Source organism: Fusarium graminearum, chromosome 3 (assembly GCF_000240135.3).
Source record: "Fusarium graminearum PH-1 chromosome 3, whole genome shotgun sequence".
NCBI lineage: Eukaryota > Fungi > Ascomycota > Sordariomycetes > Hypocreales > Nectriaceae > Fusarium > Fusarium graminearum.
In genome coordinates, this window is record NC_026476.1 from 3650399 (window position 1) to 3677061 (window position 26663).

Genomic DNA, 26663 nt, shown 5'->3' on the forward strand with positions numbered 1-26663 from the left:
CTGTTACGTGGATGCCATGAAGCGTGCTGAAGATCAGGGTGTCAAGGCTTATGTCTGGACCATCGATGCTCTTGCTACTTCCGTTCGCCATCGCGCTGCTCGTTACGACACCACCAATGCGTACGTATAATACCACAAGCGATAATATAATCAACTAACATAGTTCAGTAACGGTGCTACGTCTGTCCTTAGCTGGGACCTCTTTAAAGAGATCAAGGCCCACACCAAGCTTCCCATCATCCTCAAGGGCATTACCACCACTGAGGATGCTCTTCGAGCTGTCGAGGCTGGAGCTGATGGTATCTGGCTCTCAAACCACGGCGGTCGCCAAGTTGACTACTCTCCCTCTCCTCTCGAAATCGCCTACGAGATCCGTCGCAATGCCCCTGAGATCTTCGCCAAGACCGAGGTTATTGCCGACAGTGGTATCCGATATGGTAGCGATGTTATCAAGCTGCTGGCTCTTGGTGTCAAGGCTGTTGGTCTTGGACGTCCGTAAGTACTCCTGAGTCAGTGACAGATGATCTGGTGCTGACATTTTGTAGTTTCATGTACTCCAACGTTTACGGTGTTGAGGGTCCCAAGAAACTCATCCAGATCCTCAAGAGCGAGATCCTCGCCGATGCTGCTCAGATTGGTATCACTGATCTTCACAGCATTCCTTCCAAGGTGGTGAGTAAATATGACATGCTTGTGTAGGAAGTGTTTTTGCTAACGATACTACAAGCTCAACACTCGTGCACTGGAGCGCGATGTTTACCTGATGGATGAGAACTAAGGTCTCTGAAGAAATATCTTACAGTCACAATCAGTAGGAGATGACTTGAATTGAGTCTCACTGACATTTACATACGATTCACATCATACATACTTTCACGTACATACACAATACAGTGCCCTCATTCTTATACTCCCCTGATTAAAGGCCCTCTGGGTATCAGAACAATTGACCGTTTAGGAGCACAAGACACAAAATTATTAGACAAGCTTATGCTACTTGGACTAGACTTCTTACACTATTTATTCTTATACCCTAAGACTTAGGAGACCAACCTTTCTGCTGCTCACTACAGAACGGATAAAGACGCCTCGAAAAAATGCACTGCTATGAGGCGGTCCACAAGACTTTCGGCGGAATGTCTGCCAAGTTCAAGAATAATTTAGATTCGGCAAGATGCTCTGTTACATGAATCAGTGGCTGAAGGATGAGCTGAGAATTGCGGCGGAACTTAATAAAGGACAGTTGTTCTCGGCAACTTCCCCGTGTTGGGGCATGAAGTACACTTTGGAATAGTTGCTGACAAGGTTCACCCAGACCTCAGAATGATTCATGATAATCCCAAGCTAAATTCTAACGATGAAGCAATTCAAGTACAAGACACGGTACAGCTAATCATTTAATTAACAATCTATTCATCTTCCTCGTGGTTTCTGCTAATCGCTTTTCTTAATGATGCCGCTATGATATTTCCATCCCTGTTACTGCTACGGCTAGCTCATAGACTTCGTCAGCCTTGACCTTTTTCCAATCGCGTTCGTCCTAAACCATGCGGGTTTGAAGTTGGCTGTTCTCCTCACGAAGACCCTTGAGCTGCTTCTCGAATTCCTTGTTCACCCATTCCCAGTATCCAGTCCACGTGCTGGTGGCACCAGCGTTGCTCGTAGCAGCACCGGCATTTCCAGTCGTGGCTTTCATCTTCTCGCCCAACAACAGAGTCACTCTCAAAATACTCTTGTTGGCCTCTTCCTGCTTCTCTAGGTCTTGCTTCACAGCGTTGTCCTTAAGCTTGACTGACAGAACAGACCGATAGGCCTCTGCAATCGAGTTGAGTCGGCGTGTGGTCTCGTCGGGGTCAATGGTAATTAGCTTGGTCACCATGAGGTTGCAAAGCTGACGAATATCATTATCGTCCTTGAGGCCTGCTACGACTCGGTCGTAAAAGTCGATGTTGTTAATGCGACTAAAAGCAGTCTCCATGAGAGCATACAACGTCTCATATGCGCTCTGTTGCAAGTTAGTTGGGTTCATCAACAACATAAAATTGAGCCTACCTTTCGGACCTCCAGGCCGTCGTCAACGGTATGCTTGAAAGGTCCCATCATGACTTCTCTCACAAGTTCCTTCTTGATAACCGACTCCTGCAAGACATATGGCATTAGTTTACCCAAGTGAGGAAGGATCATATCAGGCTTCGTTCGAGCAGCGGTGGTGAGTGTTGTCATTGCCAATCGACGGATGTCCATATCCGAGTCCTGAAGAATAGTCAGGAGCATCGAAATGAGTACATCTCGGAGCATAGCATCCAGTACTTCATCACTTTCGGGCAGAGTGTAGCGGACAGCCTGGACAGCCATTCCTCGAATTCCAAGTGACTTGTCCTCCAGAAGATCCTAGTACGAGTTAGAAAGTTCATTTACGAGCATTCCTATGTACATACCTGAAGACGGGGAACGAATACAGCAGGGTCGAGGGTAACAAGTCTTCCGACACACTCAGCACATACGACTTTGTTGTCGGCATTGTCCGAAGCCTTGAGAAGTTCCTCCCAGATAGCCGGAGCATAGTTTCGTAGGTCAGTAGATTGTTGCGAGATTGACTGAAGGATCTCCTTGACTGATTGGATGAGGAGGTACTGGGTGTTGCCACCCTTCTGCATTGTCTTCAAAATGACGGGTAGAAATTCAGGAACGTTGCCAGAACCTGCCTGGCCAAGAGCGACAGCAGCGGAAAGCGACACCTTGTCCGGCTCATCATGGAATTGATCCAAGAACAGATCAGGTTTGAGAGTCGAACTAGTTCCGAGTCGCTTTCCAGCTTCACCCAAAACAGCGAGAGCAAGACTAACTCTGGCTTCGTCTTCACTCTCGGCACTCATGTACAGCTCTTTGACAAAGCTGTCCAGTTTGACACCGACTGACTCACCACCAGTGACAAGCAGGGTTCCGATCACCTTACCGACAACTGGAGAATCTCCTGCCACGCTGACATCCTTGAGCAATCCTTGCATGAGACCTTGACCCGCACCATTCTCACCAATACTACTAACAAAGAGTAGCAATTGATCAAGAACGATGCCTGCATGATGTTGCTTAAGAAGGTCCGAGAGCGCAACGATCATCTCGTTAGTGACAACGAGTTCTGGGTGTTCAGGCACCAACTTGGCGAGGATAATCAGTGTTGGTCCAAGTAGATGTGTATCACTGTTGGTGATAATCGGCATCAAATCGGAGACAAGTCCCTGAATAGTGTCCGGCTCAAGCTGACCCTTAGTAGCAGGTGACAGGGCAAGATTCCGAAGCGCAATGATACTTGAACCGCGGAGGGAACGGTTGGCCTTTCGCAGTTGAGCAGAGAGCTCCAAAGCAACATCTTGAATCCATTGCTTTTCGAGTTGGCCGGGTGATTTCGCAAAGCGGGCGACGTTCTCGACCGCTCTAACTGCAGCCAATCGAGTGGTTTCATTCTTGAGTCGTTCTTGTAGTATATTCAGAGCGGCTTTGACCTTGTCCTCAGACAGCAGAGAAGTTCCTTCTGAAGTGGAAGTTCTGGAGATGAGGATGCCGAGAGCGTGAATAGCGCGCTGGCGAACCTCGGCATCGGCATCTTGAGCTGATGAACGGTCCACAATAACACTGTAAAGCTTGTCCAGCTCGGCTTTGTACTTGGAAGCAGCATTTCGTGATCGTGGTGGAGTAATAGTCTTTACAAGCTCCTCGACAGTGCGGATAGCTTCACTCGAGATCTTGTAATATCGGTTATTAGCTGCAGAAGTAACGCCATCAACAATCTTGGTCAGATAAGGTTGCAGAATAGTAGATGAATGAGTCTTTGCGATGTCGCTGATCACACCCAGTGCCGTGATCCTAAGCGTACTGGGAGTTGCGGAAGATGTGCCGGCGTGGGACGATAAATTGGTCGAAACATGAGTAGAGCCACTGGGCTGAATGGCGTCAATGATAGGTCCGATGACCTGGTCCAAATACTCGGCCAATCCTCCGTGCTGAACAGACACTATATCATCGAGAAGACTAATGACTGCTTGCTTGGTGGGGATCGTCTTGCCCTTGAGTTGTTTAGTAATTACCTTAATGATGGAAGGAGTGAGGCGAGCCAAGTCAGCTTGCGGGCCGCTGAGGGGAACCTTCTCCTGGATAGGTGAAATGAGACCAGAGCCCGACATAAATTGGGAAGCTGTGGCGCCACCACCACCACTACTTTGACGTCTTCGCTTCCGGCTGATTGGGATACGATATTCAGATTCTGGCTCGAAATCCTCAAGTGAAAGATCAGGTTTGTTGAGACCCTCGCCTGTCTTGCGAACGAGGAGAGAAAGCGCCGAGATGACCTCTAGACGCACGTTCTCTTCCCTCTCCGCAATACGCTTGATGAGAGACGGTGCGGTTTGGCTGTAAAGGACACCATTCTCGAGAAGGTCACCACTTCCACGTGTTGAGATAAGGATGTAAATGGTCTTTGCGGCGCATCGTCGAACCTTCCAGCTCGCGTCGTCATCATCGTCTTCGAAACCATCGTCGTCGAACTCGTCGTCCCCCTCCTCCATTTCATCATCATCCTCTTCATCCTCCATGTCCTCATCTTCATCGTCGACATTGTAATTGGGGTCGTACTTGAGGAATCGCAGACAGGCCTCTGTTGTTTGGTTTGTGAATGGGCGCATCTCCTGCGGGCATGATGCCAGGAAAGCTTCTAGGGCTACAAGAGCAGCCTCGCGGATTTCGTTGAAGTCTTGGCCGAGATCATCTCCGTCGCTGAGTGCCTCGAGATGCTCATTAAGTTCCTCTTCGCCGAGAGCCTTGAGTACTAGGGGTGCGGTATTGGCGAGGTGGGGTCCGAATCTAGAAGGAATGGATCTTGCCATACTTCCTAGGATAGAGATGTACAGTCTCCTTGTCACGGGGCTGCACTGCTTCGATAGGCCATCCGTGATACGTCTGACTACTTCCTGCAAATGCTCATCTGAGAGGTATACGGCAAGCATAGAGATCGCTACTACGGCCCTCTTCTTGACGACCGATGTTCCCTTCTCGCTTTCCAAAAGCTGGATGACTACCTCTTGCATGGCTTCAACTTCGACCTGAACAAGCATGGGTCCAAAACAGCGAACAACCTCGATTAGCACATCGACGGCTTCGGCGTTGAGGTCGCCCTCGTTTTGTAAGAGTCCCTCGGGCACAGCAGGGAGGGGAATCTTGGGGTTCTTAGGAACCCGTGTCTTGGGTCCGGGGCCAATAAGACGAGGAATCAATACACGGCTGATAGCACTGTAGGCTTCCTGGACGTCTGGGGCGGGAGGGATGCCTGGCACGGGGCGAGGCAGAGCGATTATAACGTTCCTCAAGGCCATCGAAGGAACGGCATTATCCACAGAGTTCTTAAGCTTCAAGGATGAGAGCTTCTCTATCATGGGCGCAATGACGGGGGTAGGGACTTTGCCCACAAAGGGACCCAAGCTGGTTATGTTAGCGAATTACTCAGAAGTGGCCGCGCCCACATACCACTTAACAGCAAGGTTCTGGACTTCGCCATTTTGGTCATCTAGTGTCTTGATGATGCTATCAACAGTCCGGGCCGCAATGTTGTAGTCGTTCTGAAGGAAATCGGGCTTGGCATGGTTGAGGAGCTGCAGCAGGTCGTTCAAGGCCATGAATCGGAAATCAGGGTCGTTATCGCTGAGCTTCTGAACATGACCCATCACCGCCTGCGGCGTGGCATTAATTTGAGCAGAAGCCATGGTGTGCGAGATTCACAATGGTGTGACAGTGAGAGAGATGCACTACAGCTTTAGATCATAAGCGCGGGGTAACGGATTGCTGGGGATTCGCAAGGGCAACGACTCCAGAGCTATGAAATGCGATTGATATGAAAGAAGAAAAACGGTTTCGCCTTAACACGAATGCTAGGTATTGACAATGAATATTGGAGGATTAGGTTTCACCTCTAGGCAGACGGAAGAAGGTCGGAGCTGTCGATGTCGATGCCCCGCTATGCATGTAGCTACCCCGGCAGGAAGCATCATTGCGGTGCCTGTCTGTTTGGTCGGTTTATTATTAATCCGGCTCCGATTACAAGTGTAGGGTAGTTTATGTGGAACGACAACGACATTCAGCATGAGGATCAGATCTATGTTCCTAGATGTCCTGGTGACAGCGCCTACGACACGCCTGTAGGCTTTTTCATAGGGCAGGTATTATTTATTGTGGCTAGTATTGGTATCAGCAAAAAGTATCTGGGCGTATTGGGAAACTAAGCGGGTTAACTCACAAAATTTTGATATTTGGGTTAGTTAGTTATGATGCTGTTGAGAAAAAAAAAAAGAAAATGACCAATCGAGCAACTTCCATAGCCTTCCTATTTGTGTTGGAACAAGATTGTGTCTTTGAAATTAAGTTATCCGGAATCAAAGTTGCAGAGCGACGGACAAAGCCATCATTAGACTATAAAATCACCCCGAACCACCCAATGTTATTCATGGCAGTTTATTAAGAGTCATATTTGTTTTGATGTTTGATCTCGACGTAGACTGCCTTACGTGGCATGTAACTATGGATTTATCACTAGTTATGCTGTTCAAAACTATTCACCATGGGCTCTTGTTGTCATAGTGACTGGCTGTCAGACTATGTTGCGCATCTACGCATAAATAAGGACACAATCTTGACAGAATTCACAATTCCCATCACTGACTACTGATTCACAAAGTTACTACGCTGTTATTTTTTTGACCGCGATTCAAGCAGCAGATCCTTGAAGCTATTCAGCGATCAACGAGCGAGTGTTGACATGTTGATTCAGGGGCCTAGGCGACTTACTGCTAGCTGCGTAGCTTATATATGACTTGGGTTTCTCTGTCACAGCTCCAGATATCTCGAAAAGATCAGCTATTGACTCTACAGTACCGCTCAAAAAAGACTCTGACACCTACGCGTGCATCCATCTGACCAGTCATCCAAAATGAAGTTCATCTGGGTATTTACCGCTCTTCTCGCTTTCGCTACTGCCAACACAATCAATCCGAGCTACCCAGCCAAAGACTTCACGGTCGATTACAACTGGGAGTGCGTCAAGGTACATCATCCCAAACACTGCCTGCCCAATGCTAACCCTGCTAGGTGCTAAACTCTACACTTGACCTCGACGACTGTACATACGTATTGAACTGGCTCGGAACCGCTTCCAAGACTGGTTGGTGGACAATAGGAAAAGCTGATGTGATGAATTGGCAGTGGGTCTCTTGCCAAGTAACCATTAAATTCGGACCTCTCTCCCACTTTGTCCTCAACATGAACGGCGCGGAGTTTGGTAATGTCACTCAGTGGGCGTACAAAGATTGGTGTACTCTTCCGGGGCAACGCAGCATGATCGCAGCGAAGAATTCTAGTTGGACGGCCTACATTGTTGAGAAAGGTTGGAATCATATGACCTGTTTTTTCTAGTCGGGAATATGAAAACGTGCTGGATGAAGCTATCGTGACAAGATCAATGATAGCCGCATGTAGAGCTCATTGTGTTAAAAGACTTAGCTACGGGAGGGATAAGAGACAAAATCACTCGGACTTCATCTATGTGATCTTAAATACTCTTAGCTTGTCTATGTGTGCATTGTACAGGTTATTATAGTCAGCCTCCCTAGCAACACCGGGGTATGTAACTCAATCGATAGGGGCTGGAGTCAACCACGATCCTTTTCGCGTGGGAATTATACTCCCTACCTGAATAATGGGTCTTTTCTAATGTAATTATGAAGAGTCAGGCTCTTCTTGCAAGAGTCGAGGCCTTATTGTGTATACAGTAGAAATAAAGAAGTCACACAATAGCAAAAAGGCAATATGCGACAACGATAGATCAACTCTATCGATATCTAGACTACCTAGGAACAGTATCTACTAGAAATAAGGGTGATTGCCTACCTAGGTACTAACCTATGGTACTTTAACCAAAAACACGTATAGGACCTAGATAGGCACTGGCAATTCAATAGTACAAGCTGGCATACAGCTGTCAAGCACTTGCAACCCGTGACGTACTTGAATACACAGCAACATGCATAAACAAACACACAACCACTGCAGAATTTTCACTCCTATACCTTTCTTATTCCTCTCTCTCTCTCTAACTTTCCTTCTATCGATCATCATCAACCATTCTTGACGCCACTTTCCTCACGATGGCATACCATTCGGAGCAGTGTTCCCCGGGGTCTGATGCTCTTGAAGGCGAAGTCATCGCGACTCCTCTCACTCTGGATCAAATGCCGAATGAGATTGTTCTCGACTTTCTTAAAACTATGCCTGACATGAATTCTCTGCATGCCTTTGCGGCGTCCTGCAAGACAGTCTACAAGATCTATCAGTACAACCAAGTCCACATCTTGACCAAGGTCTTCTTGGACAAGATAGACGAAGGTGTCTACGAAGAGGCTGTCATAGCCGAGCGTCTGAAGCGAGAGACGTGGAAAGACGCCCAAGATGGCAGCGACTCGATTTGCCGTGTGTACGAAAGTGAACAAGGCATCCACAACCAGGATCTAACTCTGCAAGACATGAAAAACATGTGGAGTCTTCACAAGAGCGTCGAGTACTTTTCTGATCGACTGCCTACGACACTTCTTCGAGAACATCCCGTCACTAACGTGGAGGGTCACTTCTCTCTCACTCCAAGTGTTCGGGCTCGTTTTCAGAGAGCTTTGTACCGTTTGTCGTCGCACTTCATCATTATAGAGAAGATCGAAGCTTTGCCTGATGGTGGCCCAGCTAGTGGTGGTGATCCAGACTGGGACGTGCGGCATCGTTGGCCAGTCGAACCCCTTACAGTAAATCGACACTATGTTCTCCTGGCCTTTCACAAGCATTACTCCGCCTTTGAAGTAGAGCAGCTGCGCTGTCTCTCCATTCTCTTAGTCACTGAAATAGCGCCATGTGAGTGACCTGTCTCCAGAGCATGTCGAAACCCTCCTAATAATCCCCATATAGACTTCCATGACTTCCTCGAGCACGATATCGAACTTGGCGCTCGTCTCGATACCTACATCGATAGACCCCTGCACCAGGGCGGAATGGGCTTGGTTGCTCTTGGGCTCCCCTGGTTGCACCGCCTACTGACGGCCGCCACGCGAGATGATCTCTACGAGGTCGTCCGTCCCGTCGCTGATCATATCACACGCGTCTGGAATTGCAGACTACATCCCACTTTTCCCATGTCCGATGTGCCAAACTACGTGGAATTCGGTGAACCTGATAACATGTCCGATCCCACCTTTTGGGAAACTGTTGACCTTTGGGAAAATGGCAAGATTCCAGACTACGTTATGCGCACACCTTTTTTCAACGATCGTGACAGCGGTCCTGCCAGCGCATGGTCTGCCATGAGTCAGTTCTGCATGAATTTGAAAAACCACGGGTTGAACGATTGGCCCTTCAACCTTCCAAAGCTTCCGTGAGCCTATATATCCTGGGATCTCGAAATGCTGGAGAATTCCGGCTTCGAAAACCTTAATGGGGATGATGAGGTCGAGAAGAATGTAGTTATTCCCGAAGACCACCCCATCATCTCCGGATGGGAGCCGTTGAGCAATAAGTACAGACTGCCCCCTGTAGTCGCGAACCTAACTCTCTCTGCTCGCGAGAAGCGCAAGATGCTAGAGAGCAGTCAAACTGGCTACTTTGACTTTGAAACCTTTTGTGAGAACAACAAGGACAAACGTCTCTACTAAGTTGTTGGCGGTTTAGATGTATTCACAAGGGAGGCCAGAGAATATGGGTCTTCTTCATGTAAAGCTAGTGTCAAATGTTCTAATATACGAGAAGTTACTTGAGGTTTCTGTCAAGTAACAACGAAAACAAGCCAGATCTAGCCCTAGCCAGTTGAAGTAATCAAATTTGAACGTTTTCATCATAAAACTTACTCTGTTTCTACTTACAAGCTATCCAAGTCCAGAGTCTTTTAAAAGCACAGAAAGAAAGTATCCAATTCTAAATTTGTCTGTACCAAATTCCTCACCCATGATAATGGTCGATGTCATGCTGAATACCCATCTCATTCAAAGCCGCCATCAGTGTTGAATACCCCTCGAAATACTGATCCAGTTGCGGATCATAGTAGACGTTGTCGTAGACGTGTCGAACAGGCTCATCCCCATCAATACTACCATCGTCGTCATCGTCATCGTCAAACCCGTTATTCGAGTCATCCTCCCACTCGTCCTCTCCAACAACTCTCCAGACTGTCTTCTTTTCCTCGGAGAGATACTCGCGTTGGAAACTGTAGTGATCCAGATCAATCCTGGTCAGGTTCGGCACCAGCGATGAATTCTCGCCCCACCACGAATTGAGTCCTGCCAAGAGGCTTTCACTTTGCAATGTCCTTGACCTGGACTGTGGATCATACTCGCGAACCTTGAGGTAGGTAAGTCTGTCGTGTGTGACGCCGGTGTCGAGGACCTTGAATGGCAGTTTATGGCCTTCCAATCTCAAGACCTTGGGGCAGCCAACCGCATGCAAGAAGGCTCTCAAGGTGAGCGAGCCGTTTTCGTAACGTTCCTGGTGATGAACGAATCTGACGCTGAGAAGCTCAAGGTTGGGAAATGCCTTGAACTTTTCTTTGTCCTTATCTATATCGTCAGCATCCAAAAGTGTGGTTGATGACAGTTCGAATCCAGGCGGGAACGAGCTCATGCTGCCTGGTTTCTCAGATCCTGGCACACAGAGGATATGGAGGTCCTTGATAGGCCGATCCTTCTTAAATTCACCCTTAGCTAGCATTTCGATGAACTCGACGTCCATATCGACATCGTTGAGATACAGAGTGTGCAGGTTATCCCACAGGTTGATGTGAGGGGTGAAGAACTGTGCTTGCTTTGCTTCGACAAATGCCGACTTTTCCGTGTTTAGGTACTGAAGCTTGGGCAGCAAGGGAAGACCACCTTTGACTGCATCACTCATGATACGGTCCAGGATAAAGGCCTTTGGGTTGGTGTTCATATCGCGCCAGGTGAATGTAGTGACTCTCGGCGTAAGGAAGAGGATAGCAGCAAACATGATCTCTAGTATACCGTCGTGCTTGAAATCTGTAGAAAACATGAAGCGCTGCTTTGTTCTCTCGAGCATGCAAGCCGACCAAGCGAGTTTGTGGAGACCAGCTCCATCAAGAAGACGCATCAAGGCAGATCTGTCAGAAGAACACCGCTTAAACCAGAGTTTCTTACAAATGGGCAGCTCCCTCTTTCTGACGCCGGGACCCGACAAGGGAGCAAAGGAAGCAATGTATTGAACATGATCCCGAAGCTCAGGTCTTTTGGCGAGAGTGATGAATATACTCATGACATCCTGGGGCGTGGTGAAAGTCAGGTGTCGGTAGAGAAGAGGCTCCAAGACACTTTTGGTACCTTTGGAAAGGTAGGTCAGACGGTGGAGGGTGGTGCGATCTGGAATATATTCAGGATTGCAATCGTTCTTTGCATAGAGCCTAGTTTGTTCGAAAGGGTCGCCAACCACAGCGAGGCCGATGGCATAGATGATGTCGAGGGATAGCCTTGGCCCTTTCGAAGGGTCTGGTGCAGGATCTGAAGAAGCCATAATGGACAGTGAGAGGCAAATGTGAAGGTATGAGTATCTGTAGTAGTTGCTGAGTATAAGTCTGAGATCAAGGAGAGAAACATAAAGAAGTGAATGTATAATAGAGTTGATAAACGGAAAAAGCAATTATCACCCCCACCATGGAACGGGCATTTTAGTACCCAATCGATATCCTGCAGCATGGACCAGAACCCAGAGTCATCGATCGCATTAGCTACACAGCTATAATCGATGAAGGGCCCTATAAATAATTGACTTTAGGCGAATACCAGGTTAGTAGCCAGGCTCCCACTCCTAATATATCAACTGCCGGTGTCCCCAGCGTAACTGTAGTAGGTTCAGCTGTCTTTCATTAATTCCCTGTACAGTGAGTGAGTCGGCCCCACACCCCGCCTCCCGTCCCGCTGTGGAAACGAGTCCCTCCCAACATCAACAAACAAATTGAACAAACCCAAGATCAAGACATCCTCATTTCCCATCATCAAATCCAAAATGGTACATCTCCCGAATCCCTCTCTACTGAGTATATCACTAACATAGCCCCTCAGAATAAAGACTCCTCCTTCACCTTTGTTCACATGCACCGCTCACGCGACGCAGACCTCTTCGAGGACTTTTGCAAGGACAGGCTCCCTGATGACGAGATATACGTCCCTCCTATGCATCAGCCTATCAACCCAGAGGACGAAGATGATGTTGTCCCCGATCAGCACGCCGCTTTTGGTATCCAGCGAGCTACGCAAAAGTCCAAGGAGCCCGCCTGGAAGGATCTGGGTCTCTCGGAGCTGATGAACAAGGGGCCCAGTATTGGAACAGGTGGGAAGCCAAAGGGTGCAGGAAGTACTCTTCCTCGATAGAAAGATGTACGGTTTGCAGTCATCATGTTTTGAGCAAGGCGTTGGGGGGTAACATATCTTCATACAAGGACAAGATAACTAGAACCAAGATAGTTCGGTATTAAATTCAATGGCAAGATATCACATCGCCACACAAAGACGAATATCTACCGTCCCTCTATCAATCAATCCCATACCAATCGTGAAAAACTCCAATAACTCCATTCTCACCAATTAGTTCTTGCCCAAGAAGCCTTCCCTCTCCAAAACCTCTGGTCTAAACTTGACGAGAAAGACTGTCTTTCCAGGCCACATATCGCCCTCTCCAACCGTATGCGCCGTGACCCTGGCGGGGAAATCTGCTCCGTCACAAACACCCTCTACGACACCCGCCACGAACGCTGCGCAGTTCAACTGGCTCATTTCCTTGGGCACACTGATGTATTGGTTCACGAGGGGCTCGTTATCGATAATGTGATATTCGTCGGGGGTTTCAGGGTTGGCAGACTTCTCGAGACGGTCCGCTTGTCGACCAAAGAGGTGTTGCCAGATGTTCTGTTTGATAAAGTGTAGCAGTTGAATAATGCCCAGGGGTCGGGTTTGCGTGCGCACTGGTTCACGAAAGAGGAGTAGGTCGAGAAGTTTGAGGCCGATGGAATGACCTTGTAGGTTAAGACTGCGAATTATTAGCTTCGTATTCAGGAACAGAGGGGTTCAACGTACCGTTGTTCCAGCTCCTGGATGCCCTTGACCCGTTTCTGCGCATACGTCACCATCTCGCCAAACAGATACGCAAAACTGGCCTGGCTCAGCTCAGCCGTCTTGGTTCTGTTTAATGGCCGGTGGTAGATAGTCTTGCCATTGCTGGGATATCGTAGGCCGTCCTTGCCATTGGGTGAAGGGGCGGGCACTGGGCCAGCGTTGGGGGGTTGGAGGTTGCTCATGATGGGCTTCGTCGCTGTCGCTAGTTCATTCTTCAGCTATTGAAGCTACTCTAAATATCGCTGTAAATATTGGACGTGGTGTAGTCTTGACGTAGTCTTGACGTAGTCTTGTCGCGAGGTTGATTGTCGCACGTGTAAACGTGGGCTTGCTTGGCCGGTGAGATGAGTACAGTAGCAAGTATGTGTGGAGACTGGAGCTCGTTGACCGAGCCACACCGAAGCTCACCTTGACATTACATCCATCTGCACATTCCAGTCGATATTATTTACCATCATCATAAACATTAATAATTGCAGCAATTACTACCAACTATATTAAGGAACTAAGTCAGTTCAGACTCTGGAAATCATGTACAGCCTCGAAATTACAAGACTTCAACAAATCATGAGCTCGATTAGTCTCAACACTACTGATTCTCTCAATCTAGACAAAGTGTAGCCCCTCACAGTCCTCATCGAGACTACAGATGCCAACTTTCTCTCATCTTCCCTCGCGCCTTACTGAACAGTTGCGACCTTGGACTTGAGCTCTTTCTGCTTTACAGTAGCTTCAATCCAACCCTTGGCATCCTCCAACGCCTTCTTGGGGCTCTTCTTTCGCTTCAGTAAGAATCCTTGGATCTCGGCGGGCGAGAGCAGGTCCTCAGGAATGAGGTTCCCGAATTCTTTCGACGTCTCTTCGAGTTCATCATCAACATCTGTGGCTGGTCCCTTAATATCCACAGCACCATGGATGCTTCCGTTCTGAGTTTTCGGTGCCGCTGCCCCAGTCTTGGACATGGGCATGGGCTTGTTTCGTGATACTTCATACATGCGGTAAAAGAGTTCTGCCGCCTGCTCGCCCGTCGCATTCTTGAAACCAACCTGTACATCGACACGTCCTGGTCGAATAAGAGCCTCGTCAAGTGCCTCCGGCTTGTTGGTTGTCATGATGAGAATACGACCCTCATGCGACGCGACGCCATCAATGGCATTCAAGAGTCCAGAGAGTGAAATACTTTCGACAGCCAAGATGTTATTAGTGCTCTTGTTTTCGGAATTTCCTCTGGATCTTTTATTTCGTCGCTTTCTTCGACGCTTCTTTCTTTCCTCCTCCGAGCTGCTCGCATCGCTGTCCGAATCGGTCTCCTTTTTCGGCTTAGATTTCTTCTTGGGCTGGGCGTCCTTGTCGCCTGTATCTTCAGCGGCCTCTTCTTCGCCTTCCTCTTCGTTATGAGGACGACGCAAGCCAGCCGTATCAATATCTTCCAGAAGAACAATGCAACGACGGGGAAGCCTTGTGAACAGCACAGCCAAGTCCTCCTCACTAATGGTAGGATCCTGAAGACTGATGACGTAGATATCGATGCCGAAAACTCCAGCCAATGCAAAAGAGAAACTCGTCTTGCCGGTGCCAGGGGGACCATGGAAGAGATAACCGCGACGAAGGGGGATACCACGGAAAGCATACCACTTGGGTGTGGCGGGGTGAAGATACTCGTTGATATCTCTGAGTACCTCGTGTTTTTCCTGGTTCTCCAGAATGACAGTGCTCATGGGTCTGATGGGTCGTCTGGCAACCTGCTGCCACATGCTCCAAGATTCTCGCCGGTTTTCCTTGATCCTAGGGCGGAAAATGGCCGTCTTGTATCGAGTGTCGAGAAAATAAGCGGTTTTCGCGTCCTTCAGGAGGCTCTTGATGGGGTCTAGGAACAATTAGATGAGTCACATCCGCAGACTGGCTGTCAAACTCACCAGTCGATCTTCCGAAGCAGGAAATCTTAAGCTCTTCGACGTCCTTGGCCATTCCTCCCCATCCACCGGTGTTCTGCAAAGTTTCCTTTCTGCGGTACACTCTGAAAAATGTTCGGTTATGCCAGAATCCGGTGGTGCCCATAGCCGGGACGTATCGTGGATTCTATGCTTGTCAGTATCTTTGAAGTTGAATTCTTGATAGAATAGACTTACGCATCTGGCGGCATCGCTAGCAAAGTTCAGATACTTGGGTGAGTCCTGGTTGTCTTCGACCATTGTCGTTGCCAAGGCATCAGTCGAATCCTCTTCTTCATCCCAAGCGCTTTTGTAGACAGTCTGAGCAGTTAGATGCCGGTTGGTGGCGATGTCTTGTTGTTCGGAAAGAAACTGCATGAGTGTGTTGTATATCTGGTCATCTTCGGTAACGCAGACTGTACATCGCAGGTGGCCAGTGATGAAGTTGTCTATGATGGCCCATACCTGGTCAAACAGTTTCGATAGACCCCAAAGACAGCCGAGACATGTCAGGAGTATAGAGGGATCCAGACCTAGCTGCGCACCAACCAATTTGTAGATGAAGAGAAAGAGTTGGAGAAGTGGCGATGCTTGGCCCGCAGTAGTAAGGACGCTATCCAAAATGCCAGGGAAAGTGGTTGATGAGTTGGCTGGCTGCGATGTATCGTTCATGACCTTGAGCCAAGGCGAAGCCATCTTGCCCACGCTTGAAAGATCCATCAGGAGTGAATGATTTGGTCTCTTGCGTATTTGATGGTGTAGAGTGATGTGTAGGTGGTAACGATAGTTATTTGACAACTCCAAAACACAGTCTTGTGCGATAACTTGGATGCAAGATGAACGCAAGACTGTGTTGGCAAGGTCACACGAAGCCTTCGGGACTCCTTCTTATAGGTGCCCGAGATGTGTTGCTTGTTTGAGCCCTATCATTTATCCCCCATTCGCAGTGCAGCGGCAAAGTTAATATTGGGCTTTGAAATTGTGTAAAACAACCAAATTGGGATGTTTCTAGGCAGAGAAGGTACGAATGGGTCTAGAGTTGAGGATACTTCCTAAGAATGCCTTGCTTAGCACTTTATGGGTCATGGCAAGCATCTCTATTAGGAAACCTGCATTTATAAACAGTCAGATAGCTCATCATACTAAGGGGGTGCGATCTTGGAAAATGGTTAGTTAAAGTTGGTGGTGTTGCCACACGCGCTTGTCTTGCCCAAACACAAGAAGAGGACACACACACATATACACGCATACGTACAATGGACACGTACTTTGTATCTGCCTGCACTAGTATGACTGTTTGTTTTGTTTTCGTGAGTATGCATATGCATCATTGATTCTCTTGGAATAGGTTGTTAGTGCTTGTGTAACAATTATCTTATTATCGCCTTGGTATATGCACAGCATCAGTCCAGTGTGAGTCAGTCAAGAAAGGGCTACAAGCAAATGGGATGTAAGTTGCAAGAGTGTGGGGGGTTAGCTCTCTTGTTTTGATATGGGTTTCTCTGCATAATCATTACGTGTGTTGCTCATTTCCTATCTCTGCTCAAGTGTGCTGTGTCAACCAGTTTCTGAGTGGTCAAGCAAAGTAGCAGATGGCCCAACAGGCACAAGGCAGCAACACGGCCAACAGCATATTATCTTGGTCGAATGAGGCTGATTCTTTGGTTCAGTTTCCTTCTTGTTAGTTCTTGTTTACTCAAAAAGGGTAAACAAATCGTCAGGTGCAATTATTTCCATGTCAGATACGATAACTGACATTTATTCAGCCTTGCTGTCTGTTATGCATCTTTTACATACATACTGCAGGTCCAGATCACGAAAGAGGGGTTGGTTGAAAGAGCGTACCTAGTAAATTTGGTCAACTGACTTGGATGCATATTAAATTTCGTGTCTGCATGTCATACCCGACTTGACTTGCAGTTGATAGTTACTCTATTATCGTATACCGTGAACCAAATGCACATCTAGATGCAGTTTTATTTGACTCCGCGTGTCACAGTAACAATACAAAATTCAGTTACAAATGTTTTCAAGTGGTAAAGGTACATGTCAGACAATATCGGAGAATTTTTTGTGAATTGATTGGTGGCGTCTGTCATGAGAGGACTTACAAATAGGTTAGGTTGACAAAACCATGATATGAGTGACTTGCAAGCTCTACAACATGAGACAGGTAAAAAGATACCTTGTTGAAAGTGCAAGATGTGATAAGCGGATGGAAGATTTTACAATTCGATTTTTGAGCCTCAGATACCAAGTATTTTCCGGCATGAATGTTATACATAGTCAGCTCGCAATGCTTTCCTACTGTGTGATTTAGAACTTTGTATCAAACACTCCTCAGCTCATGCAAGTAACTAAAGTGGGCAATAAGAATAAGCATGACAGGCAACGATGTTGCATTTAAATTGAGGCTCAACTCTCAGCCTACCATGCGCACTGCACATTGACACTATTGTCGCTTCTATCATTCCACCACAAGGCGTAACTTTCTTTATGTCCTTCGTTATACCCGACACTATGCGCAGCTCTGCCGTGTCCTCCGTTATACTCGTCGACAGGACACAAACTGCCTAAACATTGCACCGTCCTCAAGCCGCAACAGGCTGCTCCTCCAACTTGGTCGCCGCCAACTTCTCCTCAACCTCCTTGACACCATCCTTGGCACCCTCAAATTTGACACCCTTGATGCTCACGTCTGTTCCACCGGCGAGGTAATCCTCACTCTCACCAATCTCCTTACCACCGGCCTCCCACCGACGGAACTTGTCCTCACGCTTCTGGCGGCACATCTCGTTGAGCGCAGGCCAGTATGTCTCGTGGTCATACTCAAAGTCCATATCACCGCCCCAGTCGAGGCTCCACAGCTGCTCCGGGGGAACATACTGCTTCATGTCCTCATTGAATTTGAGCTTCTCGCGTGTCACGGGGTCGATGAACGGAGTGATGATCTTAAAGAATCCCCAGACAATCCAAGGTACTAAGCTTTGTTAATTGAGGCTCTTGAAAATGTGAATCGGGGGTTACATACCGTTGATGATGAGAGCCTTGCCCAGCCTCTCAGGGTAGTGGTTCTGCAGAATATGCAACACCTCTCTGGCCACAGACACGGGTACACTCGTGTTCTTGCGCTCCTTGCTAGGCTTGAAATTGATCATCAGACTAAGCATCTCCACGCCCGGTGGCATAAGATCCGTCACTCGCTCCACCATGTAAAACAGGTGGTGAAGCTGACGGGGAGTCGTGTCGGTGTTTTGCCTAGCCGGGTTCAGGTATTGACACGGTCTACCCTGACGATCAAAGCCCACAATCATCTGCTTGCCTGTCTCCTGCTCGGGAGAAATGTACTCGGGTGTGAAGCCCTCCAGACCGTACTCGCGACGCCATGCGAGGGTCGCCTTGAGCCGCTTGGCCGACTCATCGACAGTCCACTTTGTGGCACGAAGATAACGAAGGAGACACTCCCGAGTAAGCCATGAGCGCTCATGATCCGTGATGGGGCCTGACTTGTCCTCCTTGTCGGCCTGCTTCTCGCATTCAATCTCGGTGAAGCCCTTGACCTGCTCTAGCAGAGCCTCATACTTTGTCTTTTGCTCCTCGGTCAGCTCTGGCCTTGGTGTAGGCTGACTGTTGGGCCCTGGGGTAGGGATTGGTGTCTTTCGGGGACCAGAAGTGGTCTCTGCTGAGCTTGCCATTTTCGAGTGTCTTGGTCAAGTCTCTGATAGAATGTGAGTGTTGAGGCTGATATTGTTGAGTCTCACCGCTCACTCAGACACAGGAATTAGTCAAGTATGACGAGCTGCTTCTACTGAACAAATTCGTCAAAGGACTCTGAATCAGACCCAAATCTCCTGTCAATTCTCCTTCTAGATCGGGAAGAAATGAACAGAAAGAAGAAAGAGAAAGCTCCAAGATCAACTCGTCTTGTTGATTCAGGAGAAGATAAATAGTCGACTTTTACCATCGACAATCTAACTGACTTGGCGACCAGCTGTACCTTGTCGTATCCAATCAAAGTTGACCCTTAAGTAGTCAAGGCCCGGATCGGCATCCGTCACCTGCAAATACAGGGGGCATTTCACTGATTTTCCAAGGGACCTTCGGATTCTACGGGAATCTTATCTCCCATCTTGCAGGATTAGGGGGTCATCGGTCCAAGGATTGCAAACTGACATGCATTCGACCTACCACTGTGAAGCTCGTAATCGTATTCTTCATATGAGACGTCTAGTTAACCTGGACACTGACTGAATGGTCCAGATAAAGCTCAAGGCTGAGGACACAATGCATCAATTGATCTTCAATATGATTTGGATACGAGTTACCCTATGCCATATTTTCAAATTATTCAAACTGGTTAATTTGTCTGAATTACATCAATCCATTTACTGTAGACAATAATCCCTGATTATCTTGATATGAACTTACCCGGGACACATGCGAGAGGAAATATAATTCTAGTCATTTCAAATACTTTCAGACCACGGCCTCCTGCGAATTGATAATGAAATGCTGATACGCTCGTCTGATACCCATGTAATGTATGCTCAGCGCTTGACTGAGCCCTGGTGCTGCAGTCTATCATAAATATCCACGTCTTTGTATGTATGTCCGCATCAATGTCTAAAGTACCTATCAACAGGACAAAAAATACCTGCGTAAAAGTAAAACCAGTAGTCTACCGCACCACACGCCCTTTTCCGTGATACCAACTACCACATTCGTTATCTTTCAAGACCCCCCCCCCCAATTCATTCACCTCTTTACTCCGATTAATACATCAATCCAACTCAATCATGCGCCTCTCATGCTTCCTCTGTTTTGTATGATTCATGCCAATGCCATCTGGGTATACGGTATGATATTGTCAGTCGCTTCAAGTGCGCACAGGGCTGCGGTTTTCACGCCTTGCAGATCTCTCTTTGATGAGCCTCTTGCTCGTTGCTTCGTCAAATCCGCAAATGTCTCTCAGGAAGCAAAGTCTGTGTGATTGGTTAGTTCCGAACCGAATTCAAGGTTGCATTTGTAACTCACTTATCCTCAGAGGTTTCCTTCTCACGCATATCCTCAAAGCTTTGTTGACTTTCCATCCATGCCGTTGCTCTACCCCTGGGGTTGACCTTCTTGACCCAAAGATTAAATGTTCCTGTCACGGGTCGGTGATCGCTCACTCGGACCTCGTGACGTCTGTAGTCAAACTGTTCTATCCGACCTCGACCTCTATGTAGCAGTCGATCACACCAAGCGGGACTTCGTCTCTTCTCGCTGCTGTCGTAATTATCAGTGCCCACATCGTATTTGTATGTTGGCGCGAATGTGATGGGCATCTCGTCGAAAGCTCGAAGCTTGAAGGCTGGGTTGCGGCGACGGGCCACCAAAAGTTGGTCTCGATCAAGAAGTTTACTCAAGTTGTTCTGCTTGACTGCTGCAACGACAGTATCGCGAGACATAGTGTCGATTCGGTAGTTCAGATCACCGTTGAGGATGCAAAGCTCATGATCCATGATTAAACTTCCATCACCTCCACCAACGAAACTGTCAATGCGAGCTGCTGAATCTCGTTCAGTGGCGAACAAGTTGGCTTCAAGAATAGCAGCGACGTCGTTATGTCGCGCGTTCGCTTGAGATTGCCCAGCAGCCAAATGGCAGTTGACAAGACAGATCGAAGAATCATCAATCTTGAACCGAACAGCTACACAGCCCTTGTTGCCATGCAAGCCACCCATGCCTCGCTTCACCTCCGCGCCCTGGAGTCCCCGAATTCTGTCTCGCAAGTGTGCTTTGACAAACACACACGTGAACAGTCCCACCATGGGTGCTGTGTGAAGGAGGTGGTACAAGTCGTCTGCCGGCATGTAGTCGTCGAGTGTCTTCATCAAAAAGTCGCGCCAATCTCGATACTGGTGGCTCATTCGTTCTTGGTCGGTTCCTGCTTCTTTCTTTTTCGGTTTGAGGAACCGTTTGGCCGTCAATTTCTTGTCTTCCAAGTCCACGAGTTCCTGGAAACCAAACACAAGAATATCTGGTGAGCCACTTGACTGAACAAGATCTTGGAAAAATGTTGAATCGCCTGAAGAATGTCGTAAACTGGATGGTGTCGATGCTCCAGCATTCCAGGTAAAAAACAATGCTCGAATTTCGTCGAAATCGCAGTACTGAGTGTCTTTCGACTTCATCGAGTCTTCAAGAAAGTCGTCCTCCAGCAGACCGTCCCAGGCTTTGATCTTGTTGTCTGCGCCCAACGAGATTACTTGTTGTCGGTCCAAAAAGTAGGAGGACGAGGGATCAGCGGCCATTTTTACAATAGGGTTTTCGTGTCCCTGCCACTCTTTGAGAATGACCCATGGCGCTTCCTCCACATCGTAGACACAAATCTTGCCAGTGTTGTATGCTGCCCAGATGTAATTACCCGCACTCGATAACGCGTTGATCTTCCATGTGCTGATGTTTAACATTGTTGTGCACGAATAATCCTTGGTGTTATAAATCGTTACTTTGCCATCAACATGTCCAAAAAAGACCTTGCCTGGGTGGGATTTGACAAGAGTACCGGAAGTGACCTCGCCCGCATTATCCGCGATCAAAGGCCGAACGAGCACCTGGAACTGTGATCGGCCATCGACTGTCGGTGCAAAAACTCGGATTTCTTTGCCTGTAGCGTGCCAAAGCTCCTCACCAATAACCATGGAATGTGTATGCCCCTTTGGAACCTTGTAACTCTGAGTAGGATGCCCAGAAACGTTTGCAACAGCGGTTTCGTCGGGTCCCCAGACAAGCAATGTTCCCGACTCATCCAACGTCCAGATTTCGTTCCAGTGTCGGTAGATTCGTACGACTTCGTATTTACCATGAACATTGGGTTTGCTTTGCGTTATGGCATGCGTGGCAACTTCAACTTCCATTAGATCTCCCGTGTTGGTACCAATCCATATTCGTTTTCCCTCTTCTCGTGGATCAGCAGCGGGCTTGAAGCTCACTGCAGTTGCCTTGACTCCTTCGGTGTGTTGCAAGCTCATGATTTGTTCGCCATCAATCAGACTCCACACTCTTGTCATGTAGCCGCTTGCACATATAAATTCGCCGCATACATCAAAAGTTCTCGCATCGTACTTGGTCGAAATATCGAAGGTCCCATGTTTGCTGAATGGTGGTCGTCGGTTTGTATTTGAAGCTTCTGGATATGTGGTGACATGATGGATAGCCTCAGTACTTGGCGTAATCCTAGCGGCAACAACAGGAGTGGACTGTATTGCTTTTGGAGGCGGAGCAGCAACAGCTGTTGCTGGAATGGTTGTTGGGGCGATACGAAATTCGGCGGGCGTTCTGTCGGATGCCCTGTCTATTGTCATTGATCTGCCATGGCTCCTTGTGGGAGCAGCGAGCTGTTGCTGCTGTTGAGGTTGCTGTGTCGTTGGGGTGGAAACGACTCGCTTTGGTGGCGTAGAGGAAGGCGGAGGGTCGATAGCCTGGACCGCTGTTGGTGCAGCTGGTCTTTGCGGTCGTGGCGGAGGAGGCATGTTGTAGTTGTTGTTATTTAGTGGAGGAGGTCGAGGGGGAGGCTCAAAGTTCACAGGTCTCGCTGGTAACGCTGGTCGTGGCTCGCCAGTTACTTGAGGAGTAATGTGACCTCTAGACATCCCATTGGCCTCCTCCCGATCCTTCCTCATATTTGTGACCGAATGATGCACGGGAGGAGGATCAAAACCGACGACCACTGATCGCGGTCTGCTGGGCTGCTCAATATGTGACTGTGGCCTTGGACGTGTTGGTAGTTTCGGCGGTGTCTCCTCGCCAGATCCAAAGCTACTTGGAGGGCTGTTGAATGGGGAGTTCTCTTGCGAGATATCGTTCATTCGTGCTACTGTTGGGCCCGAAATTGACCCCATTTTGGGCGCGGGAATCAATGCCTTCTCATTGCGAGGCGCTGGCGGCGGCGGTGGCACTTTAGGTTCACGAGCTCGGCCCAGCTCCCCAGATCGTCTGGGTGGAGGCGGTGACGGTGGTCTTGAGCCTCCGGGTCGAGGAGATACAGGGGCATTAAATGATGGTGAGGTGTTGAGTGATCGACTTGGGATTTTGAAGGACCGGCCTCCAGCAGTTGGTGTGGCAGGTGTTGCGACAGCATCTGGGTTTATGAACGAGGGTTGGTCTCCAACGGCAAGATCTGAAACTCGGTTTTTAGGAGGCGATTGGGGTGGAAGGACCGTCACAGCAGGGGGCATAGGCGGTGCTGGCTGTTGAAGCTGAACAGTTTGTGGTTTTGCAGCCGGGACAGGTCTCGCGGACGTCGGCGGGGGAGGGGCATCTTGGTTGGTAGACAGTGCTGCAGGCTTCGGCTTTGGTCTCGCGGGGATGGCTGGAGTCGAAGGACTGGCTGCTGATGTTTCTTGCCCAGGCTTGAATTCACGTAGTCGATTTGGCTTCGGGGCTGGGGAGATGGATCGTGAAGGCGGACCGGAAGTAGTTGTTGTGGTAGCAGGTGGGACATCGGTAGGTTTGCTGACGTTAGAGTTGGGCGTGGTACCCATATTCTCGAATCGCGCTCGCAAAGATGATACAGGCTTCTAGTGGTTGTTAGTGGTGCTTGAGCATGAGTTGGGACCTGCATACAAGTGAAGAGCCATCAGGCCCTTCGCCGTTGGTAGGCTCCATGATGGTAAAGCAAAGCTTCCTCTTGAAAGTGAGAGTCGAGGGTGATTATACCCGCTACACCCACGCCCAGCAGTCGCTCATGAAGGCATCAACAGGATACAAGTTGAAGGATATGCAGGCCTGGCGTCGCAATGAAAGTAATGAAGCTGCAGGTTGATCGGTGTAAATAAATTCGAGATGGTCAATTTAAGGACCCAAAAGTCGGCGCTGGGCAGTGACAAGGAACAGTTGGGGATCGATGAAAGAGCGGGTGGGTGATGTAAATGACAGGGGCCGTACAATGACCAAAACAGTGTCGTCTGGTCGGTATCGTGGTCGAAATGAATACAAACAAAGCGAGGGATGTTTTGGAGAAGTGTCTTGTTTTTTTTCTCTCTAGAGGTCCCCTATTATGTTCGTGGCTTCAGTGTCGATCATGCTGCGAGTTGTCTTGCGTGGTCTCTCACAATTTCGAGCTGGCTGAGCCACCCTTATGTCATAATGGAGTGTATCTAATGCAAGTCTGGACACTGTAGAGCAATGCGACTTGGGCCTAGCTGTCACGGTGCATTTATTCTCGTGTCCATGATGATGCACGGTGAAGCTACCAGGGTCAGTGATTTCCGCTAAGGCTTCAGGGGTGCGACAGCGGGGAAAGCATTGAAGTTGAAGATTTGACCACGCGGTCAACAAGAATGATCATCGTTGAACAAGACAGTCAGCGGATGACCTGGTTTGTTAAAATTCCACTGCGTGACCGTTTTATAGAGAAATTGATTCATATACCATTTGTCTGTCCCGTAGCGATAAATGAATGATTTGTACCTAATAAACGCTGTCTGGAATTGTTGTTGGTACCTGAAGATCGACCGCCATGAAACAGCTGCTCAAGTTTCATCAAAAGCGACCTGACTGTAAAGATCAGTTTGAGATGGGGAGCCAACGCCAGAAAAATAAGATCAATAGCCTACCAAGACTTTCCAGAACTAATCAACAAACCTTTTCCTCATCATGATATTCAATATTACAACACACAACAGAAAAGCTTGATCTAACAATTCTTTTGAAACCAGTCATCAAACCCCTGCAAAAGACACGCCTTTGTAAAGCTATGGTTTCTGGTCTAACTAAAACGAAGTTGATGGTTGCCGCAGGCCCCTTGGATATTCCGAGGTGAAACCCGTTCTAGCGGCGGCAGATCAAGCATTTTAGCTTGGGTTGGCCAGAAGACATTATTCTTCTATTAGACACATGGACATATTATATCTCGATACATGGTTTCCCCCCTCATTGCAAACTGGGTATATTTCTGCGTCATCATAGAAACTCTAAGTGATATACATTGGCCATGAACAAATCATTTTGAGCTTTTGTTAGACCACATGCGTATTCCCTCGACTTATTACTAATAAAACTCCGCGACACAGCCAAAGAAGCTGCAGTCTAGAGGTACGTACCTGCCACCTGCATCGAACTTAAAGAGCTAAGAGGTGGATGCCAAGCGATAAGGTCTGGACCTTGAAGGAACCGACGCATATATCATGTCAGGCCATCCCACTTACACCTTTACCAAACCCTGCCACTTTCAATCTGTCACCCCGATTTTCGCTTTCAAAAATTTCCACGCTTCTCTGGATTACCGATTATCGTCGAAATGAACACTGTAAGTTTTCTATGATATGATTCCGATGCTGGTGCGGCTTATACTAATTGTAACAGGTCAAATCCTTCTGGTTCGTACTTTGCGCCTACCATCCTCGCCCCTCCATCAATTAACAACTCGAAACTGACCAAATCCTTCTATTCTAGGTTGGGCTGGGGCTCTCTCTGCGTTGGTACGGAACTGCCCTTTGCTATTTAACAGCCTCTGGAATTTGAGCTGACATTATTACAGCCGGTGGCGGTGCCTACTACTTCGCTAAGAAGCAAATCAATGCCGACCGTCAAGCCAAGATGGACGCCCACCGCAGGAAGATACAGATGATCAACAACTTGGAGGCCGAAGAGGGCGGCGGTCCTCCCCGCGACGACCATACCTACTCCCCAAGCACCGAGATTGCTCAAGATCCCGCTCCTACACGACATGCGCCAGCGACCGAGGATCAACGCATCAACGAGAAGAGCAAGTACGAGAGCAGTTCGGTGTACCGGAGTCCCAAGGGTGATAGGTTCTCCTAGATCAATGGAGGACGGAAGGAGTAAGCTCTTGGATGGAGCTGTGTACAACAATTACCATGCGGAACGCCTTATCGTCATGAATTAACCTCGGAGAAAACTGCAAAAGGAAGGGCGCGGATGACCTGTTGGTTGCAATATCAACCATCAACACAAAATTGCTTAATACTATGGCCTATTCTGCTCATGAGTTGGATGCAACATGTACGGACAAGACCGGTTAGAGTGGATCCTTGAACCCTGTGCCGACCTCGCTTGCAGCTCTGGTACGGAAAGAATCGCTTTCTGGTCCATTCTGGCATTGGTCTTTCTTTGTTTGCTACATTGACGGTTCTACTTATTGACATCGAAAAAATTGAACTGTATTCGTCTCAACCCCATGTATTCGAGTGACGTATTCGCTGCTCATGACGAGCCTCATGTCCTAGTGTAGAATGCTGAGCACATTAGACAATTGAGGCTGACTGCACAGCCACGTGCCATCAGGCCGGCAATTAGCCGCTATCGCACTTAGAAGCTCTTCATTACTCCAGCTCCACCATATCTTATTTAGTAGCTTCGACAACACAACTTTGTCCATCAACATTTGTTTATCCTTAAACACCCTCGAGGAAGCTCGTCTCGCCAAAATGGCAACTCCAGAGCTGGCCATCGCAAAGGCTACGCTCTCTGCCACACTGTTCCGCGCCGACCCGACATCTCTAAGCCGTCCCTCAATTGAAGCTTTCTTCTCGCT

At 48.3% G+C, this 26663-nt stretch overlaps 11 protein-coding genes across 11 annotated transcripts; 5 read left to right on the forward strand and 6 right to left on the reverse strand.

The window, feature by feature from the left end:
* Positions 1-16: 16 nt before the first annotated feature.
* FGSG_05883 (uncharacterized protein) lies at positions 17-778 on the forward strand (the record flags this gene model as incomplete). Its single annotated transcript, XM_011326186.1, has 4 exons — positions 17-120; positions 169-495; positions 546-672; positions 728-778. 4 exons carry the CDS (start codon positions 17-19, stop codon positions 776-778), a joined length of 609 nt encoding a protein of 202 aa, XP_011324488.1.
* Positions 779-1538: 760 nt separating this feature from the next.
* Positions 1539-5861, reverse strand: FGSG_05884 (uncharacterized protein). Its single transcript, XM_011326187.1, has 4 exons — positions 5518-5861; positions 2439-5472; positions 2053-2391; positions 1539-2005 (listed from the first exon to the last, which is right to left on the reverse strand). Exons 1-4 carry the CDS (start codon positions 5751-5753, stop codon positions 1541-1543), a joined length of 4074 nt encoding a protein of 1357 aa, XP_011324489.1. The 5' UTR covers positions 5754-5861; the 3' UTR covers positions 1539-1540.
* Positions 5862-6973: 1112 nt separating this feature from the next.
* FGSG_12835 (uncharacterized protein) lies at positions 6974-7739 on the forward strand (the record flags this gene model as incomplete). Its single annotated transcript, XM_011326188.1, has 4 exons — positions 6974-7087; positions 7132-7426; positions 7640-7662; positions 7683-7739. The coding sequence occupies 4 exons, from the start codon at positions 6974-6976 to the stop codon at positions 7737-7739; spliced, it is 489 nt and encodes a 162-aa protein (XP_011324490.1).
* Positions 7740-8186: 447 nt separating this feature from the next.
* FGSG_05885 (uncharacterized protein) lies at positions 8187-9458 on the forward strand (the record flags this gene model as incomplete). The annotated part of the gene is made up of 2 exons (XM_011326189.1): positions 8187-8937; positions 8992-9458. 2 exons carry the CDS (start codon positions 8187-8189, stop codon positions 9456-9458), a joined length of 1218 nt encoding a protein of 405 aa, XP_011324491.1.
* Positions 9459-10014: 556 nt separating this feature from the next.
* Positions 10015-11175, reverse strand: FGSG_05886 (uncharacterized protein; the record flags this gene model as incomplete). Its single annotated transcript, XM_011326190.1, has 1 exon — positions 10015-11175. One exon carries the CDS (start codon positions 11173-11175, stop codon positions 10015-10017), a length of 1161 nt encoding a protein of 386 aa, XP_011324492.1.
* Positions 11176-12052: 877 nt separating this feature from the next.
* Positions 12053-12590, forward strand: FGSG_05887 (uncharacterized protein). The gene is made up of 2 exons (XM_011326191.1): positions 12053-12087; positions 12141-12590. The coding sequence occupies exons 1-2, from the start codon at positions 12085-12087 to the stop codon at positions 12447-12449; spliced, it is 312 nt and encodes a 103-aa protein (XP_011324493.1). The 5' UTR covers positions 12053-12084; the 3' UTR covers positions 12450-12590.
* A 72-nt stretch (positions 12591-12662) lies between these two features.
* Positions 12663-13372, reverse strand: FGSG_05888 (uncharacterized protein; the record flags this gene model as incomplete). Its single annotated transcript, XM_011326192.1, has 2 exons — positions 12663-13104; positions 13152-13372. The coding sequence occupies 2 exons, from the start codon at positions 13370-13372 to the stop codon at positions 12663-12665; spliced, it is 663 nt and encodes a 220-aa protein (XP_011324494.1).
* Positions 13373-13870: 498 nt separating this feature from the next.
* On the reverse strand, positions 13871-15841 carry FGSG_05889 (uncharacterized protein; the record flags this gene model as incomplete). Its single annotated transcript, XM_011326193.1, has 3 exons — positions 13871-15057; positions 15107-15269; positions 15320-15841. 3 exons carry the CDS (start codon positions 15839-15841, stop codon positions 13871-13873), a joined length of 1872 nt encoding a protein of 623 aa, XP_011324495.1.
* A 1871-nt stretch (positions 15842-17712) lies between these two features.
* Positions 17713-18816, reverse strand: FGSG_05890 (uncharacterized protein; the record flags this gene model as incomplete). Its single annotated transcript, XM_011326194.1, has 2 exons — positions 17713-18101; positions 18153-18816. 2 exons carry the CDS (start codon positions 18814-18816, stop codon positions 17713-17715), a joined length of 1053 nt encoding a protein of 350 aa, XP_011324496.1.
* Positions 18817-19997: 1181 nt separating this feature from the next.
* On the reverse strand, positions 19998-23649 carry FGSG_05891 (uncharacterized protein; the record flags this gene model as incomplete). The annotated part of the gene is made up of 2 exons (XM_011326195.1): positions 19998-20103; positions 20156-23649. The coding sequence occupies 2 exons, from the start codon at positions 23647-23649 to the stop codon at positions 19998-20000; spliced, it is 3600 nt and encodes a 1199-aa protein (XP_011324497.1).
* A 1690-nt stretch (positions 23650-25339) lies between these two features.
* On the forward strand, positions 25340-26302 carry FGSG_05892 (uncharacterized protein). Its single transcript, XM_011326196.1, has 4 exons — positions 25340-25415; positions 25472-25485; positions 25562-25587; positions 25647-26302. The coding sequence occupies exons 1-4, from the start codon at positions 25407-25409 to the stop codon at positions 25928-25930; spliced, it is 333 nt and encodes a 110-aa protein (XP_011324498.1). The 5' UTR covers positions 25340-25406; the 3' UTR covers positions 25931-26302.
* The last annotated feature ends 361 nt before the right edge of the window (positions 26303-26663 follow it).